Source organism: Melanerpes formicivorus, unplaced genomic scaffold (assembly GCF_026170545.1).
Source record: "Melanerpes formicivorus ecotype bairdi unplaced genomic scaffold, bMelFor1.0.p_v2 SCAF_55, whole genome shotgun sequence".
NCBI lineage: Eukaryota > Metazoa > Chordata > Aves > Piciformes > Picidae > Melanerpes > Melanerpes formicivorus.
Genome location: NW_027142407.1, coordinates 3,870,085 through 3,888,624, shown reverse-complemented (window position 1 = coordinate 3,888,624; position 18,540 = coordinate 3,870,085). Strand labels below are relative to the sequence as shown.

Sequence of the window (18,540 nt, the reverse complement as noted above, 5' to 3'; positions counted from 1 at the left end):
ATCAAAAGATTCTTCCTCCTGACATCTGCAACAAATGCAGGATTGGCAGGAATTGTCATTAAGAGCATCTCTATGTTCCTGTTAGCTGCCTTGTCGTGGAAACAATCTTTAAGGTTTTGTTGTGATGAGAGGGAATGTGACTGCTGGAAATACAATATATGAGTATGTCATTTAATGCCTAAAATGCCAGAAGTAGAGTTCAGACAACAAAGGGATCTAGAATTCAGCGACAATTTCGCTTTTAGAAGGTAAACAAGCCATGTGTTTTGTCTGTTTGAATCACTGCATAATGAGATTGGCTTAGGTTTTCAGCTCACTTCTTAATGGGGGACTGATCACAAATAGAAGTTGAAATGGAAGTAAAATCAAGACTCACAAAGTGGAGTTTATTGTGAATAATATGAGGGAAATGAGAAAGAAAAAAAAAAATCCATGTCTATCAATCTAAGCAGTCCATAAGTTCTTCTGCTATGTTTGCTTAACAGGATGGAAGGAGAATCCAGTGGAATTTGACTCTGTGTTCAATGAAAGTAAATATACTTGGAGCTGGGGAAGCCCAGATATTTTGCCAATGTTTGCAAAAGGTAAGGTTTAGATTTAATGTGTCTGCAATATATAGTTATCAGATAGTGAAATAGAGACAGTCACAATTTTTGAGTTAGAGACGAAGGTGAATGAAGTATTTCTGGTTTTATTTGTGTATACCTGATTTCTAGTTTGTGACTTCAAGACTGTTTGGAGAAAAAGAAAGTTTTAAAGAGGATATCCCTATTTATTACTCATGAATTTACCTGATCCTATCAGCATACTAAAGGAAACACACCCTTAGTTAAAAGACCTACTATTTTTGAGGTTTATATATATTTGAGGTTTACAGCTCTTGCTTGCAAGCCTACAGTTGGGGTTTTTCATCCTCTGCATGCAGCTCCCAGTGAGTCGGGTAACAGAACTGTAGCTGTGCTTTATGAGTATCTGAGCTGGAGAAGAATTTTATTGAGAGTTACCTTGCTTCTGCTCCAGAACAATAATATGTAAAGGGAAGAAATATGTGCATGTAGGAACTGCCTGGTATTGTTCCCTAAGCTGAAGTTTTTTCCTCATGGTGTGCAGTGTGTTAGTCTTGTTAGCCCAGTGCAATTGCTCCTTGAGCATGCAGAGATTGCTGAACACTTCAAATGCTTAAAAGATCTTCAAGGTTAATTTTGTTTTGTTCTTGGAAGAATGAGGGCATATACATCCTTTTCCATCATTTCATAATCACTTGAAGTGGAAAAGGGGCAACCTAGGGCTATATGCTGCTGTTTTGTTCAAAGTGTTGGCATTGACAAATCAGAAAAATGCAACAGGCAGGATGGGAGTGAAATCAAATACTGGTTTAGAAAAATCATGAGAAATATGATGTATTCTTGAACTTTTTGTGAACTCCAGTCTTCTCCCTGCTTCCTCCTGATATTACACACACACATGTCCTTTTTCTGTTCTTTGCTTGATCCTTATGGCAAGCATAGCTCATGCTAAGCTGTAAAAGTATCTCCTGATAGTTTCCCATGACCTCAGATTACAGCTTGTATTTGGACTATTGTGATGGTAGCTGGGAAGAGGGGAAAGGTGGTACACTGCCCTTGCACAGATGATTTACATTTTTAGAGATCTGTTCTTGGGAAAATATTTGGGGAATTCAAGAACTGCACAGTCGTATTTAAATAAGAAGATAAGCAGAGGGCTCTGAGAAGCTTTGATGTTATCCAAAGGGATGTGCAAGGGTAATACCATATTGGTGCTGTCTCTCTTGAGTATGTTCTGAGTGGCATCAGCCAGTCACAAGTGGTGTCCCCAGGGCTCAGTATTGGGGCCAGTTCTGCTTAATACCTTTATTAATGGTTTGGTTGATGGGATCAAATGTACTATCAGCAAGTTTGCAGGTCACACTATACAGAGCAGGAGCGTTGATCTGCTCAAGGGTAGGAAGGCACTGCAGAGAGATCTGGACAGGTTGAATCGATGGGCTGAGGTCAAGGGAATGAGCTTCAGTACTGTGTTCAGTTCTGGGTGCCACAGTATAGAAAAAGACATTGAGGTCCTTTAGGGTGTCCAGAGAAGAGCAATGAGGCTGGTGAGGGGTTTGGAGGGCATTTCATATGAGGAGCAGTTGAGGGAGCTGGAGTTGTTTAGTCTGGAAGAGAGAAGGCTAAGGGGATATCTTACTCCTCTCTACAACTACCTGAAGGGTGATTGTAGTGAAGTGAGTGTTGGTCTCTTCTCCCAAGTAACTAGTGATAGGCTGGGAGAAAATGGGTATAGGTTGTCTCATGGAAGGTTTAGGTTGGACATTGGGAAAAACCTCTTTACTGAGAGCTGGAACAGGCTGCCTGGGGTGGTGGTGGAATCATCATCCTGCAGGTGTTCCAGAAGTGTCATTCTTCAGGATATAGTTCAGTGGTCGTGGTACTTGGGTTACAGTTGGACTTGATGATCTTAAGGGTTTTTTCCAGCCTTAATGATTCTATGATTCTGGTATTCTATGATTCTTCTGCTGGGGGAGGGAAATCCTGTCAAATTGAGAAGGATTTAATGCAGTGCTGTATCTAAGAAGTAGATGCTGTGTGGAAGAGCAAATCATGGTTTCTCACAACAGAAAGGTATATTCACTTCCTTTTAGTTATGCCAGGGGAATTTAGGTTAGGCATTAGGAAAAACTTCGGTACTGAAAGGGTTATTAAAGACTGGAACAGGCTGCCCTGGGGAGTGGTTGAATCACCATCCTTGGATGTATTTAAAAGATGTTTAGATCTGATGTAGTACTGGATATAGTAGAGTTAGATAATGTTTGGACTTGACCTTAGAGATCTTTTCCAGCCATGGTGATTTAGAATCATAGAATCATAGAATCAATAAGGTTGAAAAAGACCTCAGAGATCAGCAAGTCCAACCTGTCACCCAACACCTCCTGACAACTAAACCATGGCTCCAAGTGCCACATCCAATCCCCTCCAATCTCCTCCAGGGATGGGGACTCCACCACCTGGGATGGGCAGCACATTCCAATGGCCAATTCCTCTTGCTGGGAAGAACTTTCTCCTCACCTCCAGCCTCAACCTCCCCTGGCACAGCTTGAGACTATGTCCTCTTGTTCTCATGCTGCTTGCTTGGGAGAAGAGACCAACCCCCAGCTGGCTCCAACCTCCCTTCAGGGAGTTGGAGAGAGCAATAAGGTCTCCCCTGAGCCTCCTCTTCTCCAGGCTAAGCAACCCCAGCTCCCTCAGCCTCTCCTCACAGGGCTGTGCTCCAGACCCCTCCCCAGCTTTGTTGCCCTTCTCTGGACACATTCAAGTGTCTCAATGTCCTTCTTAAATAGTCTCAGGTTGCACCATGAGAGGTCCGGGCTGGGCAACTTGGTGCAATGAGTAGGTAGAAGATGTGTTCCTTTGCCTGGTCTGCACACTGCATGTTTTCATTCGGCTTGTTTGATGTGGTAACCCTTACAGACAGGTCTTCTCTCATTTTCTGTGACACTGAGGAAAAACAGCCCAGCACTCTGCCCTCTTAGGCTATCAGTCATGCTGACAGCAACAGCCAGGGCTTATTTCTTCTTTTGAAGTGATTTATCCACCAACTGGAACTCCTTAGTTCACTTCATAATGCCTGGGAGTATTTTCTTCCTTTCTTTTCAGACTGTGAGAACTGTAGTGTTCTGGGCTGTAAGTAGCAGTAATGTCTCATGGGTGGCAGAGGGGAGCTGCATCAGGACATTTGTGCCAGCTTTCATCTTTTTAGCCCCAAATACCTGTGTCCCTTGTGTGGGTTTGGATGAAATCTTGATTAAACAGTCCCTTTATACTGGGATGTCAGTTCATTCACAAGTCTGGGAGCTTACAGAACTCCATTATGTAATTGTGGCATCCAGCAAATCTGTCCTCTCAGGCTATCAGCTGACTGAAGAATGTTTTTCCCTCTGAGTTTACAAGGCCACATCCCCAAGCTATTAAAATTCAGCCATTGACTGAATTATTTCGTAAACCCCACTTTAGATCTTTCCAGGACTTCAGAAGTTTACTTTCTTCTAGGTCTTCAGCCTTCCCCCCCTCTTGCTTTCTCTGCTTTGCTTTCCTGACAGTGAGTACAGAATGAAAATGCCTTGTCCAGATGCTGTGTTTTTACATCACTGGCTCTCATGTTGTACTTTTTGCCTGAACCTAGTCCAGTACTTCTCTATTCTATGTTTTGAATCCATGTTTTAAAGATGCAGACTTTAAATCTTGTCTTTCTGAAGCTGTCCAATTGACTTTCAGTACTATCTTGTCTCCTGGAATCAATGTGTAATAAGTTATATCCCTCCTGTTGCCTTCCTTATATGCGATATATATTTTCCTGTGTAAATGCCTCATTGATAGGGCATTGTATGATTCACTTTAACAACCAAAAGCTAAGTACATTTTCTTAAACAACCCCCCCAAAACCCTAGTGTGTTCAAACAAGGCTCTTCATCTGTAGCTTTGAGTACTTTGAGTGCACACCCTGAGTACTGTGTCTAGTTCTGGGCCCCACAGTTTAGGAAAGATGTTGAGTTGCTGGAGCGAGTCCAGAGACAGGCAACAAAGCTGGGGAGGGGTTTGGAGCACAAGCCCCACAAGGAGAGGCTGAGGGAGCTGGGGTTGCTTAGCCTGTAGAAGAGGAGGCTCGGAGGAGACCTTATTGCTGCCTACAGCTACCTGAAGGGAGGTTGTAGCCAGGTGGGGGCTGGTCTCTTGTCCCAGGCAAGCAGCACCAGAACAAGAGGACACAGTCTCAAACTGTGCCAGGGGAGGTTTAGGCTGGATGTTAGGAAGAAGTTCTTCATAGAAAGAGAGATAGGCCATTGGAATGGGCTGCCCAGGGAGGTGGTGGAGTCACCATCACTGGAGATGTTTAGGAAGAGACTGGATGTGGTGCTTGGTGCCATGGTTTAGTTGATGAGATAGTGTTGGATGATAGGTTGGATTCAGTGATCTCGGAGGTCTCTTCCAACCTGGTCTATTCTATTCTATTCTTTCTCTGTTAGAAGTTTCTCAGTAAAATTCCTTGTTTCAAAACTAAAATCCATTTAATTTGCTTCAACTGAGATCTGTTCTACTCCTATCTGCTTTTCCATACTTGATTTGCTCACCTGAGCATACTGGATAACATTATTCCTCTGAGGTGCTGATAAGCTAATGAGTTAAAATGGTATCCAGGTTTCCAAAAAACCTACATAGAATGGGAAGGTTTAAAATAAAGATAAAACTGTTTTGATTCTCTCAGGATTGTCATTTGTGATGGGTTTCTATTGCTGTGCATTAATATTAATGTGGTTTTGACTATAAGAAAAGGAAGAAAACTTTGTTCTGTCTCCTATTCCATCTATATTGTTTTTGCAGGTGCTACTGGAGATCATGTTTATACATTTTGTTACTCAGCAGAGAGTGAAGACTTTGGAGCACAAGATGCAGCCAAGCTAGACACGTGGGTGTTTGATCATGTTAAGGTGAGCAGAGAATCTTTTTATGCTACCTCTATATATAAGGTACAACTGGATCATAGAATGCAGGAGGCTGGAAGGGACCTCCAGAGGTTGCTGTGTCCAACCCCCTGCAAAGCAGATCAGAGGGACACATCCAGGTGGGTCTTGAAAATCTGTGGAGATGGAGACACCACAACCTCTCTGGGCAGCCTGTTCCAGTGCTCCATTAGCCTCACAGTTTTTTTTTTTCTCACTTTGAAATGGAATTTTCTGTGATTGAGTTTACATGCATTGCCCCTCATCCCATCACTGGGTATCACTGAAAAGAGAATGGCTCCATTCCCCTGACAGACACCCTTCAGATATTTGTGGACATTGGTAAGGTCCTCTCTCAGCCTTCTCTTCTCCAGACTAATCAGCCCCACATCTCTAACTCTTTCCTCATGGCAGGCTTGTGCACACTATGATTATACAGTGTGACTTGTTCTGGTGCACGTAGCTGGCTCCTAATTAACTATGTGGTTCATGCTATGCTACAGCTACCCAAGGAGTCACAGTTAGTTTTGGGGGGGAACAGGCCAGTCAAGAAGCAGAGTAACATCATGTGGTGCTCTGCTCAGCTGGCATAGGTCAGTGCTGGTTCACAACTGGTGCTTTCTGTGACAGTGTCACTGTATTAATAGTCCAAGGCACCAGGTTTCTGATTATTCACCAGTTCCTATCTTCATGTTATTTCATACTACCTCACTTGTCCTGGATTAAGAAACACCAATAGGAGGTATTGGTATATAAATATCTGTATCAGTGGAGCAATTAGGTGAGTTACTTTTTGGTTCTCATAGCAATGTTAATGGAGTTTAAGACTTCAGTTTTTTCCCACAAGTTCTCTTGACTGCATTAGCTAATCAGCATCAATCAGATCAAAACAAACCTCAAACTGAGGCCAGTGGTATGAGCTTCAGCAAGGCCTAGTGAAGGGTCCTGCTCTTTTCCCGCAATAACCACATGCAGCACTTCAGACTGGGGAATGAGTGCCTGGAGAGTAGCCTGTCAGAGAGGGACCTGGAAGGGCTGGGTGACAGCAGCTGAACATGAGCCAGCAGAGTGCCCAGGTGGCATGGAAACCAAATGACATCTTGGCTTGTACCAGGAATAGTGTGGCCAGCAGGACTAGGGATGCAATTCTGCCCCTGTACTCAGCACTGGTGAGGCCTCACCTTAAGCACCGTGTGCAGCTCTGGGCTCCTCACTTCAAGAAAGATACTGAGATGCTGAAGTGGGTCCAGAGGAGAGCAACAAGACTGGAGAAGGGATTGAAGGGAGAATCTGATGAGGAGAGGCTGAGGGAGCTGGGGTTGTTTAGCCTGGAGAAGAGAAGACTCAGGGGAACATTGGCAGTAGAACATACCATGCTCTACAAATACCTGAAGGGAAGTTGTAGGAAGGTGAGGGTCAGGCTCTTCTCCCAGGCAGCTTGTGACAAGATGAGAGGGAATGGCCTGAAACTGTGACTTGGGAGGTTTAGGTAGGATGTTAGGAAGCACTTCCTCACCCAAAGATTAATCAGACACTGGAATGGACTGCCCAGGGAGGTGGTGGAGTTGCCATCCCTGGAGGTGTTTAAGGAAAGTTTGGATGTGGCACTTTGTGACATAGTATAGTTGATGTGGTGGTGTTAGGTCATAGGCTGGACTTGATCTCAGAGGTCTGTTCCAACCTCAATGATTCTAATTCTGTGAAAAATTAAATAAATCAGTTTACCAAATCATTACCTGTATTAGGAAGCTGAAGGCAGCTCTGCTTGAAACAGTGAAGTAGGGCAGAAAAGTTTATTATAGTTTCCTAGTTTGCAAAGGAAGTTATTTGCTGAATTTACAGGTAAAAGTAACTTTTTTCTAACTGCCATCCTTATCCCTGAATGTGCACTTCTGCCAGGTTTGCATGTCATAATGCATATGAATAAGACAAATCAAATTAGGCTGTCAGTTAGACTTTTAATAGGTGTTGTCCTGAAATTACTTTCTGCTGTCATTTGGAGTTGCACAGGTACATGAGGGTGGTGCTACCTTTCTTCTGCTTCAAAACACCTAATGACATTTCTGCTTTCAAACTCTAATGGTACATTTGATGTGTATGTCATTACTGGTGACTTTTTCTTTGGAAGCAGCACCATTAGTTTATACCTTGAATGGATAGGACTTGATTGACTGGTGTAAAACACTCATTCCATTAATTGTCTCTTCAGTTATACCTCAGTGATTGCTTCAGAAACGTGAACCGTCAGGCTGAGTGAAACTGAAGTCATTCTGCTATCATAACTCGAACAACTCTCAGCTGTGCTGGTGACATTATGTATAAGTAACAGTGACAATTTGCTGAAAATTTAAATTCTCCTTTGCCTACTGTTGTTTGCTTCTATCCCTGAAACTTCTTGGTGACATTCAGCTGAAGGGAGGAAATATTACTGAATAGAGCAAATAAACAGGAAACCAAAAACTGAGACAGAAAGATGTAGTTAGCATATCATGGTAGCTTGGAAACTAGTGTTCAGTGGCAATAAGTCTCAAGTTTTTTGAATACTGAATACCCAAAAGAAGAGTCCTTTAGCAGTCTACAAGGACATAGAAAGGATAGAGCTGGACAAACAGTTCAGCAGCCTCCAGAGCAAGGTGAAATGGACTTTTCCCCTACTGTTTAGTGTCCTGATCACGGTCTTTATCAGGCTAAGATGATTCCTTGTGGTGAACTTTGGGTTTGTTTTTTCTTTTGAGTCAGTAAACTATTTAAACAAATGTTCCATGGGGTAAAGTTTGCTTCATCTTTGCACTCATCTTCCTTTGGTTATCTTGTGCTTAATTATCTAGAGTTTGGGCAGGCTCTTCTGGCTGCTACTGTTTCATGTTATGAGGTAGAGCTATGTCATGGAGAGACAGCTGGTGGGACTGGAGGAGCTCAGGCCTTACCTTCCTCACAATCACAGAATGTTAGGGGTTGGAAGTGATCTCAAAAGATCATGCAGTCCAACCCTCCTGCCAGAGCAGGATCACCTAGAGCGGAGCACACAGGAGTGAATCCAGGCAGGTCTTCAATATCTCCACAGAGGGAAACTCCACAACCCCCCTGGGCAGCCTGTTCCAGTGTTCTGTCACCCTCACAGTGAAAAAAATCTTTCCTCATGTTTCCATGAAACTTCCTATGCCTCACCTTCCACCCATTGCTCCTTGTCCTGTCATTGGGCATCACCAAGAAGAGCCTGGCTCCATCCTTTTGGCACTCACATATTTGTAAAGGTTAATGAATGAGGTCACCTGTTGCTCTCCTCCTCTCCAAGCTAAAGAGCCTCAGCTCCCTTAGTCTCTCCTCATAAGAAAGATGTTCCATTCCCTTCATCATTTTTGTGGCTCTGCACTGGACTCTTTCAAGCAGTTCTCTGTCCTTCTCAAACTGAGGGTTTCCTTTCATTTAATCAGTCCATAATAGAAAAATATCTGCTTTCTAATACTGATCTACATTTTGGGATTTAGTGTTGGGGATTCCCTGATTATCTGTTTTGATAGGATGTTTCCATTAATTAAAAATGAGGAAAAATAATGATACTGTATGCTGCAAGTGAGTGGTGTGCTCTGGAAGGCTTCTGTAATCTATGGTCAAATACGTGCAGGTGGACAGACCCCTGTAGGAAATGGAAATCTTCATTAAAATAATGACATCACAATTGGATGTGATCAGATTTTGTTCTTATATCTTAATTTAAAATACCCCTTCACTTTGGCCAAGATTTTATTTGGACAAGAGCTGAAGTTGAGAGCATGCAAATATCAATCCATGCAGTTTGTGTATATTCAGGGGGAAAAAAAGGTGGAATTGTGTACTGCCATGGTTTTCTGACACAGCTTACCCTGATACCATTGCAAACAGTTTGGTCTTCCTCTGGGTGCAGTGACTTTCCTTTATGTGAGATGCAGGCTTTAGTTTTCAAGAGCTCCCCTGCTATCATGAGAGTGTGATGAACTGCTCTCTCCTTCAGTCACAGAAATCACAGTATCACAGTATAACTAAGGTTGGAAAGGACCTCGAGGATCATCGAGTCCAACCTATCAACACAGACCTCCTGACTAGACCATGGCACCAAGTGCCACGTCCAATCTCCTCTTGAACGCGTCCAGGAACGGTGACTCCACCACCTCCCTGGGCAGCACATTCCAATGACGAACGACTCGCGCAGTGAAGAACTTCCTCCTCACCTCAAGTCTAAACCTCCCCTGGCACAGCTTGAGACTGTGTCCCCTTGTTCTGGTGCAGGTTGCCTGGGAGAAGAGACCAACCCCTTCCTGACTACAACCACCTTTCAGGTAGTTGTAGAGGGCAATGAGGTCACCCCTGAGCCTCCTCTTCTCCAGGCTAAACAATCCCAGCTCCCTTAGCCTCTCCTCATAGGGCTTGTGTTCACGGCCTCTCCCCAGCCTTATTGCCCTTCTCTGGACACCTTCAAGTGTTTCGATGTCCTTCTTAAACTGAGGGGCCCATAACTGGACACAGTACTCAAGGTGCAGCCTAACCAAAGCAGAGTACAGGGGCACAATGACTTCCCTGCTCCTGCTGGCCACACTATTCCTAATGCAGTCCAGGATGTCATTGGCCCTCTTGGCCACCAGGGCACACTGCTGGCTCATATTCAGGTGGCTGTTGATCAGCACCCCCAGCTCCCTCTGTTTGGGAGCTCTCCAGCCACTCTGACCCCAGCCTGTAGCTCTGCATGGGATTGCCATAGCCAAAGTGCAGCACTCGGCACTTGGACTTATTAAATGACATCCCATTGGATTGTGCCCATCTGTCCAGTTGGTCGAGGTCCCTCTGCAGAGCCTTTCTACCCTCTAACTGACTAACATCTGGTTCACTGGCTCTGCCAGCATTTTTCCTGGACTCCTGCATGAAATTCCAAGATACTTTCTTTATGTGCGGAGAGGTTCTCTGGATACTCTTTGAACTGAAACCCAAGCCTGCTTTGTTTCCTTGGGCAGTGCTGTTTCTGAGGAGATCATGTTGTAATAGCTGTCTGCCTAAATTTTGCATTGCTGTAGTATGGTTGGTCTAACACAGAATAGTCATGTCAAGACTCATTCAATCTGAGGGCAAAATCCCCCTGGCATCTGCCTCAGGGATGCTTAAGTAGGGCATAAGCAAGGCAGATATATGTTCTGTAGTTCATGTATTTGCAAAACATGTCTTGTTTTCTTCTGTTTTAATTTAGTTTCTGCAAACAAGTTGTAGCTTGATGGTTTGGTTCTGCAGAACTCGCTTCTGGAGCAGGAATATTTGAGACCTTTGCTTCCAGCTTGAAACTGATAAATAAATGGAAGTAAAAAGCCCTAATTGCTGCTCAGGAATGGTTAATTGGGTTGATTATATAGGAGGCAAAACAGGGATGATATGCAGTTACATGGTATTTCTGCCTAAAGAAACTGAAAAAAAAAAAACCCAACCAAAAAATACAAACAACCCAACCCCCCCAAAAAACATAATGGCAAAACCAAAACCAAACCAAAAAGGCAAACTCAGCAAAAAAAAAATCTCTCAACTAGAGGAGTGTTGCCTTACATAAGCTGAAACTTTGGGTTGACTATATTGATGGTAGTTATCTTCCAAGAAGTAAATTAAGGGCAACAAAGTTGGTGAGGGGCTTGGAGCACAAGCCCAATGAGGAGAGGCTGAGGGAGCTGGGGCTGCTTAGCCTGGAGAAGAGGAGACTCAGGGGTGACCTTATTGCTCTCTACAACTACCTGAAGGGGGGTTGTAGACAGGCAGAGGTTGGTCTCTTCTCCCAGGCAGCCAGCACCAGAACAAGAGGACACAGTCTCAGGCTGCGCCAGGGGAGGTTGAGGCTGGAGGTCAGGAGGAAGTTTTACACAGAGAGAGTGATTGCCCATTGGAATGGACTGCCCAGGGAGGTGGTGGAATCGCCATCACTGGAGGTGTTCAGGAGGAGACTTGACAGGGTGCTTGGTTACATGGGTTAGTTGATTAGGTGGTGTTGGATGATAGGTTGGACGTGATGATCTTGAAGGTCTCTTCCAACCTGGTCTGGTCTATTCTATTCTATTCTATTCTAAATTGGGAAGTAATTAAGTTTCCTCTTTTCCAACTCTAACAACAACTGGTGTATCAGAAGGCACATGTGTCTCCTCTCAATTGGTCATTTTCTACTGGCATACCTGTGATTAAGGCACACCACAGGTCAAAATGTCAAAATAGGTCCAAATGGTTTAGTTGTTTAAGTGGGTTGGATTGGTTGATGGGTTGGACACGATGATCTTGAAGGTCTCTTCCAACCTGGTTTATTATTCTATTATTATTCTATTATTCTAAAATAACAAAACAATATTTTAACACATCCAGCCAAATTCTGCCAAGCTTCTCTCCTTCATTTACAAGGAGTTTACATTGCTTTCAGAGTCAAAGACAAAACATAGCTTTCTCTAACTCGAGCAAAGGCAAATATTCCCAAAGCACAAGCCCTATGAGGAGAGGCTGAGGGAGCTGGGATTGTTTAGCCTGGAGAAAAGGAGGCTCAGGGGTGACCTCATTGCTCTCTACAACTACCTGAAAGGTGGTTGTAGCCAGGAAGGGGTTGATCTCTTCTCTCTAGCAACCAGAACAAGGGGACACAGTCTCAAGCTGCGCCAGGGGAAGTTTAGGCTCAAGGTGAGGAGAAAGTTCTTCATGGAGAGAGTCATTCATCACTGGAATGTGCTGCCCAGGGAGGTGGTGGAGTCACTGTCCCTGGAGGTGTTCAAGAGGGGATTGGATGTGGCACTTGGTGCCATGGTCTAGTCATGAAGTCTGTGGTGACAGGTTGGACTCAATGATCCTTGAGGTCTCTTCCAACCTTGGTGATACTGTGACACTGTGATACTCTTCTAAAGCCATCTAAAAACAACCCTCTTCCCACAGTAGTTTCCTTTTAAGAGGTTGCCTATCATTATTTTTTTCCATTTTCCCCTGATTAATATCTTAATGGCTTATTCCACACAGAGCTTCTTGAATTCTTCCAGAAGTAACCAAACATTGTTCTCTGCACTGAACGAAGAGAAAGTGGTTCTGTTCCTGCATTTGCTGGGCATAGACACAAATGGACATGCTCATCGGCCAAACTCAAGGTAATTGAGAGATTAAGCACATCTTGCCTATTAGTTTTACATGCATACAGGAACTTTTTTAACAGTGCTATTTATCAAGCCTGAAACAACTTGTAATCCTGATGACTTCTACAGTAGGTTGCATGTCACTGTATTTACTGATGTTCTGCATTTTCTGATTGCATTTTTGGTTTTAATATCTCCTCTGTGGAAGTGACGGAATTTTGGCATATATAATATTCCTGGTTATAGTCCTGTGTTCATGACCTGTTGGAAGGCAGTGAAGGGGAAAAGGAGCTGGGGGTCCTAGTGCATGGAAGGTTGACAGTGAGCCAGCAATTTGCTCTTGTATCCAAGAAGGCCAAGGCCATTCTGCGGTGTATTAGAAGGGATGTGGTCAGTAGTTCAAGAGAGGTTCTCTTCTCTCTACTCTGCCCTGGTGAGGCTGCATCTGGAAGTTTGTGTCCAGTTCTGGGATCCTCAGTTCAAGGACAGGGAACTGCTTGAGAGAGTCTAGCACAGAGCTGCAAAAATGATGGAGTGGAACATCTTCTGTATGAGGAGAGACTGAGGGAGCTGGGGCTCTGTAGCTTGGAGAAGAGGAGACTAAGGGGTGAGCTCATTAATGTTTATAAATCTGTAAAGGGTGAGTGCCAAGAGGATGGAGCCAGGCTCTTCTCAGTGATGCCCAATGGCAGGACAAGGGGCAAGGGGTAGAAGGTGAGGCACAGGAAGTTCCATGGAAACATGAGGGAAATTTTAGTACTTCTTAGAGGTAGAGAGATTTTACATCTATGATGTCCTGTTAGCTTGAGCTTCTATAGAGTATTAAACTGTCTATAATCGAAGGACTTGCTTTATACCAAGTGTGAGAACTGCCTTTATTCTAACAGCATTTTCTCTTGTTTTTCTAGGGAATACAAGGAGAATATTAAAACAGTTGATGAAGGTGTAAAGGAAATTGCTTCAATGATTGAGAATTTCTATAGAAATGATAGGAAAACTGCATTTATTTTAACTTCTGACCATGGAATGACAGATTGGGGTGAGTGATTTAAATGTTGAGTTTGAGTGATTATCTGGAGTGTGGTCAGAGCTCTGTCCCCTTAGAAGCTTTTGAGCCTGTGCTTTGATTTGCTATTGTAAGTGTTGCTCCTGTATGAAACCTGTGAAAATTAGGAAATGTTTAATTGGCTGCAGGGGTCCTCATCAGCCCTGTGATGGCTGAGTTGCATATCTGGAAAACAGAATGGAGGGAAATTAATAGCTGAAGTCACTCAGTGGCTGCTAGTGGGGAGAAAAAGATCTGAGTATCATCTCTGTCAGAGCCTCCCTGCAGAAAACTAGCCCAAGCAGGTGGAGGTTGTTTTAATTTGTCTGCCAGCTGCAAAGCTGGTCTTGTTGCAGCCAATGTGGGACAGAAATAGTTATCACTTTGCTCTCAAGCACCTGGGAGGGTGACAACTTTCTTGTTCATGTGGGAGTGGGGAGGGCAGGGATGGATGTCTTTTTATTTTGGCCTTTTAGTCATAGCAAAAAGGATGGGACTGCTATGTGATCCTTCTATAGAAGGCTGTCTCTGAAATGCAGATAAAGCAACTTAGTACAGAAAGCAGAACGAGGCAGGCAGCCAGACAGGTGGCACTTGTGGCACAGGGCACTTGTGAAGGGCATGACCATAGTGGCTGCATGACTTGAGGCAGTTTTAGCATAACTAATTTTAACTGTGATACTCTCAAACTAATGATGCTTCAGGCATGGTCTGGAGAAATTCCATTTTGCAAATGGAAGGGATGCAGACTTTCTCTGTCATAAGAGATGATAAAAGTGTTCATGTATTCATTCCAAATCAGCCTAGTTTTCCTCTGCTCATTTGCAAGACACTCTGTTTTGAATCTTATTTACTATTGGTCTTACTGCTGCTTGCAGTACAATTTTAATTCTGGCCTATATTTTTTGCTGAAGTAATGGCCTTTAAGGCCTCAGAGAATGGAGCCTATGCAATGCTTTTGGGCATCCTGCTCCACTGCCTGCCTGCCTGCCCTTATGGAGGGGAAAAATGTTTTCTTTGTCTGCAGTCTGAACCTTCTTTGTTTGAACTTATGCTTAGTGTTTCACACCTTCTCACCATGCAATGCAGTGAGCCTCAGGTTTCATCTTCTCTTAACCCCGCCCCCACACAGTGGGACACAGGCAGGATGTTCTTTTACATCCTCCCCAAAGCCATTAGGTCTTAAGTCCCAGTCCCTCAGCTTCTTGCAGGACTAGTGTTCCCCTAACCAATGTGGTTGTCTGTAATGTACACTTTTAACAAGAACTTATTACATGTGTGTGTTTCTATATGTGTGTGTTTTGTCTGGTTATACAGCATATGTCTTATTGAAGTTTACTCTTTTTGATTTGGTGTGTTGTAGGCTCCCATGGAGCTGGTCATCCCTCAGAAACTTTGACACCACTGATTGTTTGGGGTGCTGGTGTGAATTATCCACAGAGAGTCACATCCCAGTTCTTTGAAGACAATTTTTTGAAAGGTAGGTAAAGCATAAAACTGAAGTGAAAGATTTTGGTGGAAAGGGAGGTGTTTAACCATTACACCTGTTGATTGTCACTGGCTTCTGCTTCATTACAGTAAATGTGACTGACTTAATGTAGTGTGGAATGAAAAGGCGACAGGGCATGCCTATGGAGGATATTGCACAGTGGAATTGAAGAGATTCTTTCTTTGGTACTGGAGGCTATTCACACTCCTAAACCCAGGGGAGGTCAGCCTGTATCAGGAAGAGTGTGGCCAGGAGGAGGAGGGAAGTGATTGTGCCCCTATTCGGCACTAGTGAGGCTGCAACTTGCTGTGTTCAGTTTTGGGGCCCTCAGTATAAGAAGGACATTGAGGTGCTGGAACATGTCCAGAGGAAGTCAATAAAGCTGGTTGTCATGGTTCAGAGCAGGACAGATTGCTCTAATGCCTCTGTGGCAAAAGGAGACTGCTTTACACACAGGACTGGAGTACTGGAAAGTTAGATGGAAAAGCTTTTCACAAGCTACAATACTACAATATTGCAATGCGTAGTGATGAGCATAGCAAAGCATATAAAATACAATGGAATGCATAATCTGGGTTTAACAAAGAGGCTCATTAAGCAAAAAGCTTCCCACAAAAACCTCTACCAAATGAAACCAAAATCCAGTACTCCTTTTTTCCCAGCCTGGGGTTTAACATATGCCCCGGGGCTCGCTCTTCCCCCCAGTTGCTAGGTTGGTCTCAGGCTAGCCAGGTCTGAAACTACTTCCCCTTAGTCCCTTGGAGTAGGCCCAAGCAGGCCAATATTGCACAGCAAAACTTAGTTCAGCCTTGAAGGCTGAAACCCTCTTCCCCACACACCAGATAAGGGAGCTCACTGCATCTGGGGATGTGGATGTGCAGAAGAAGAAAGAGAAAGCAACTGACTTCTCACCCAGCTTTATAATGATATAGGATTTATGGGAAAAAAAACATGATTTCCTGTGTCTACCCACTGGGGTGGACACTCTGGATACTCAGCTTCTGGAGGTCCGTAACTTTGTGGTCTTTCTTAAAACATTCAGCTCAAACTGGGACACTGGTGAAGGGTCTAGAGAATGAGTCTTATGAGAAGCAGCTAAGGGAACTGGGATTGTTTAGTCTGGAGGAGGCTGAGGAGAAACCTCATTGCTACATACTACTGCCTGAATGGAGGTTGGGGGGGGTGCTGTCAGTCTCTTCTGTCTAGTATCAGGTGATAAGACAAAAGGAACTGGCCAGACATTGTGCCAGGGGAGGTTTGGATTGGATATTAGGACAAATTTCTTTAGGGAAAGAGTGGTAAGGCATTGGAACAGGCTGCCCAGGGAGGTGGTGGAGTCACTGTCACTGCAGGTATTCAAGAAACATATGGACGTGGCACTTTGAGACATTGTTTAATGGCCATGGTGGTGTTGACAGTTGGACTTTTAATCTTAGAGGTCTTTTCCAACCATACTAATTCTATGATTCTGTGGTTTAATTGTTAGGAAGACTTCCAGAGCTTAAAAGCTCTTTTTACAGAGACTGAAGTTAACGTGTCCAAAGATCATTTTCTAGCTTCACTGTACAAGCCTGGGAACTTTCCTGGGGCTGTCTTGTCTCACTTGCATCCTTGAGGCAGTTGTGGAAACGTAAACAGTCTTTCTCAATGAAAAAGTGTTGACTTTTTACTGTTACTTTCCCCCTCTGATTTATTTAAGAGTAAACTTTCTAAAAATTAATTAATTTTTAATATTTCAAATATATAATGAAGATTGGCTTACTGAAGTATCAGTGAATTTCCAGAACTGTGTGATTAAACTGTGCAAGCTCTTCTTGACAGGTTGGACTTGATGATCTTTGAGGTCTCTTCCAACCTTGGTGATTCTGTGATTCTTCTTCCATGTTGCCCCACTCTTGCAGCCTGCTCTGTTTCTTGAGATGCCTTGAATCTTGCAGATTATTACTTGAGAACTGAGAACAATGAGGTATTGACTTTGTTTTATTGGATTGCTTGTTGAGCTACATCAGAGAAGAGACAAAAGGCAAAAATTAGTTCAGTCTTGAGGTTTTAACCCTGCCCTGCTCTTGAGAAGGTATTTGGTAACATTAAATAAAGAGGATTTCTCAGATTTAGGCCATGTAGCATTTCTCTCATAGTGATTTACTGCTGCTGTGAAACTGTGACATTGCTGATAAAATTGAAAATTAGTTGTTGAATAAAAATTAGGAAACAGTAAAATCAACTGATTTTGGTATCTGTGATGGCTGATTTGCTAGACTTCTTAAGGACACCTTATGTCTATAAGGGTTGATCTGTGACAGTTTATTTCTACAGCTGCTGATTTCCTTGATTCTCATCAGCTTTAGTGCAAAACTCAGCATTTGATTTCAAGTAATAATGAAAATGGAGTGAGAGCATTTCAGAGAAGATGAGTATTGAGCTGACTCCCAGGTGCACACAATAGGGAAAGCTTTTAGGTTGTCATCTTTTAGGAAATGTGTATTTTCTTTTAAGGAGGGAATGTGTGCACCCTGCTGTGCCTGCTTTGTGTCTTTGTTCGGATGGTTTAAAAAGAATCCTCAAACAACCAGACAGAAAAAGAAAAACCAAACAGCCCAAATCCAACAGCAGGAATGCCTCTCTTTGTTCTGGACTTGCTCTGTGTCTTTCCAGCTGTCTGGAATGTTGCTGGTCTGTTTAGATGCTGTCTTTACAGTTTCTTAATTGCTAGGGATAATCATTACTGGAGATATGAGTCTCTGTGTCTTGGGAATTTGAATCTGAGTACTAAGTATCTTCTTGAAAAGTGACCATTCTCTGTGGCAGTACATTATAGCTTTTAGTAGGCTACAGAGCTTAAAAGTAAAGAAAAAAAAATCTTGTTGAAAGGGAACTCTGTACTGTCACAGGTCAACATAGTTCAGGTACTCCATCAAGTTACAAACCAGGTATTTTCATAAAGCTAAGATATGAAAGTAAAGATGCTTAAAAGAGGTCTCTTGAAAAGTTCTTCCGATTTCCCTTTCCTGCTCCATCCTAATGCAGCCAAGACTGTCCAGGAGAGGAGAATGTTTCCAAGACTGCTGTGTTACTGATGTATGCAGGTGTCTGACTTAACATTTGTGACTCCATGCAGCAATGTTCATTCTTGCATCTATTGACAACCCTTCTGAATTCCCCCAGGTTAAGAGCTCATGGAAACAGCAGACTATTTCCAAAGCTGGCAAAGTTCTTGTGCTCTGTTCAGTGCAAGCAGGCTATAGGCAGCTCGGTGAATTGTCTGTCTTCTTATCAATGCTATCAAGGGTTGATAACCCTAAAGACAGTGCCAATAGGCAGGACTTAGCCTGTCCAATTTGTCATGGAAAGGTTAATGTGCTCCTTGCATGGCTCAAAGGGTATAGTG

The 18,540-nt window shown here is 43.4% G+C and overlaps 1 protein-coding gene across 4 annotated transcripts in view; it reads left to right on the top strand.

Annotated features, from left to right (window-relative positions):
• Positions 1 to 18,540, top strand: part of PIGN (phosphatidylinositol glycan anchor biosynthesis class N) — a 125,358-nt gene that overhangs the window by 17,009 nt on the left and 89,809 nt on the right. For all 4 annotated transcript variants that reach the window (XM_068161007.1, XM_068161005.1, XM_068161003.1 and 1 more), the window contains exons 4-8: positions 486 to 584; positions 5,394 to 5,500; positions 12,509 to 12,633; positions 13,527 to 13,657; positions 15,027 to 15,143. In XM_068161007.1, the coding sequence (XP_068017108.1) occupies positions 486 to 584; positions 5,394 to 5,500; positions 12,509 to 12,633; positions 13,527 to 13,657; positions 15,027 to 15,143 (579 nt within the window). The remainder of the gene's footprint in view (positions 1 to 485; positions 585 to 5,393; positions 5,501 to 12,508; positions 12,634 to 13,526; positions 13,658 to 15,026; positions 15,144 to 18,540) is intronic.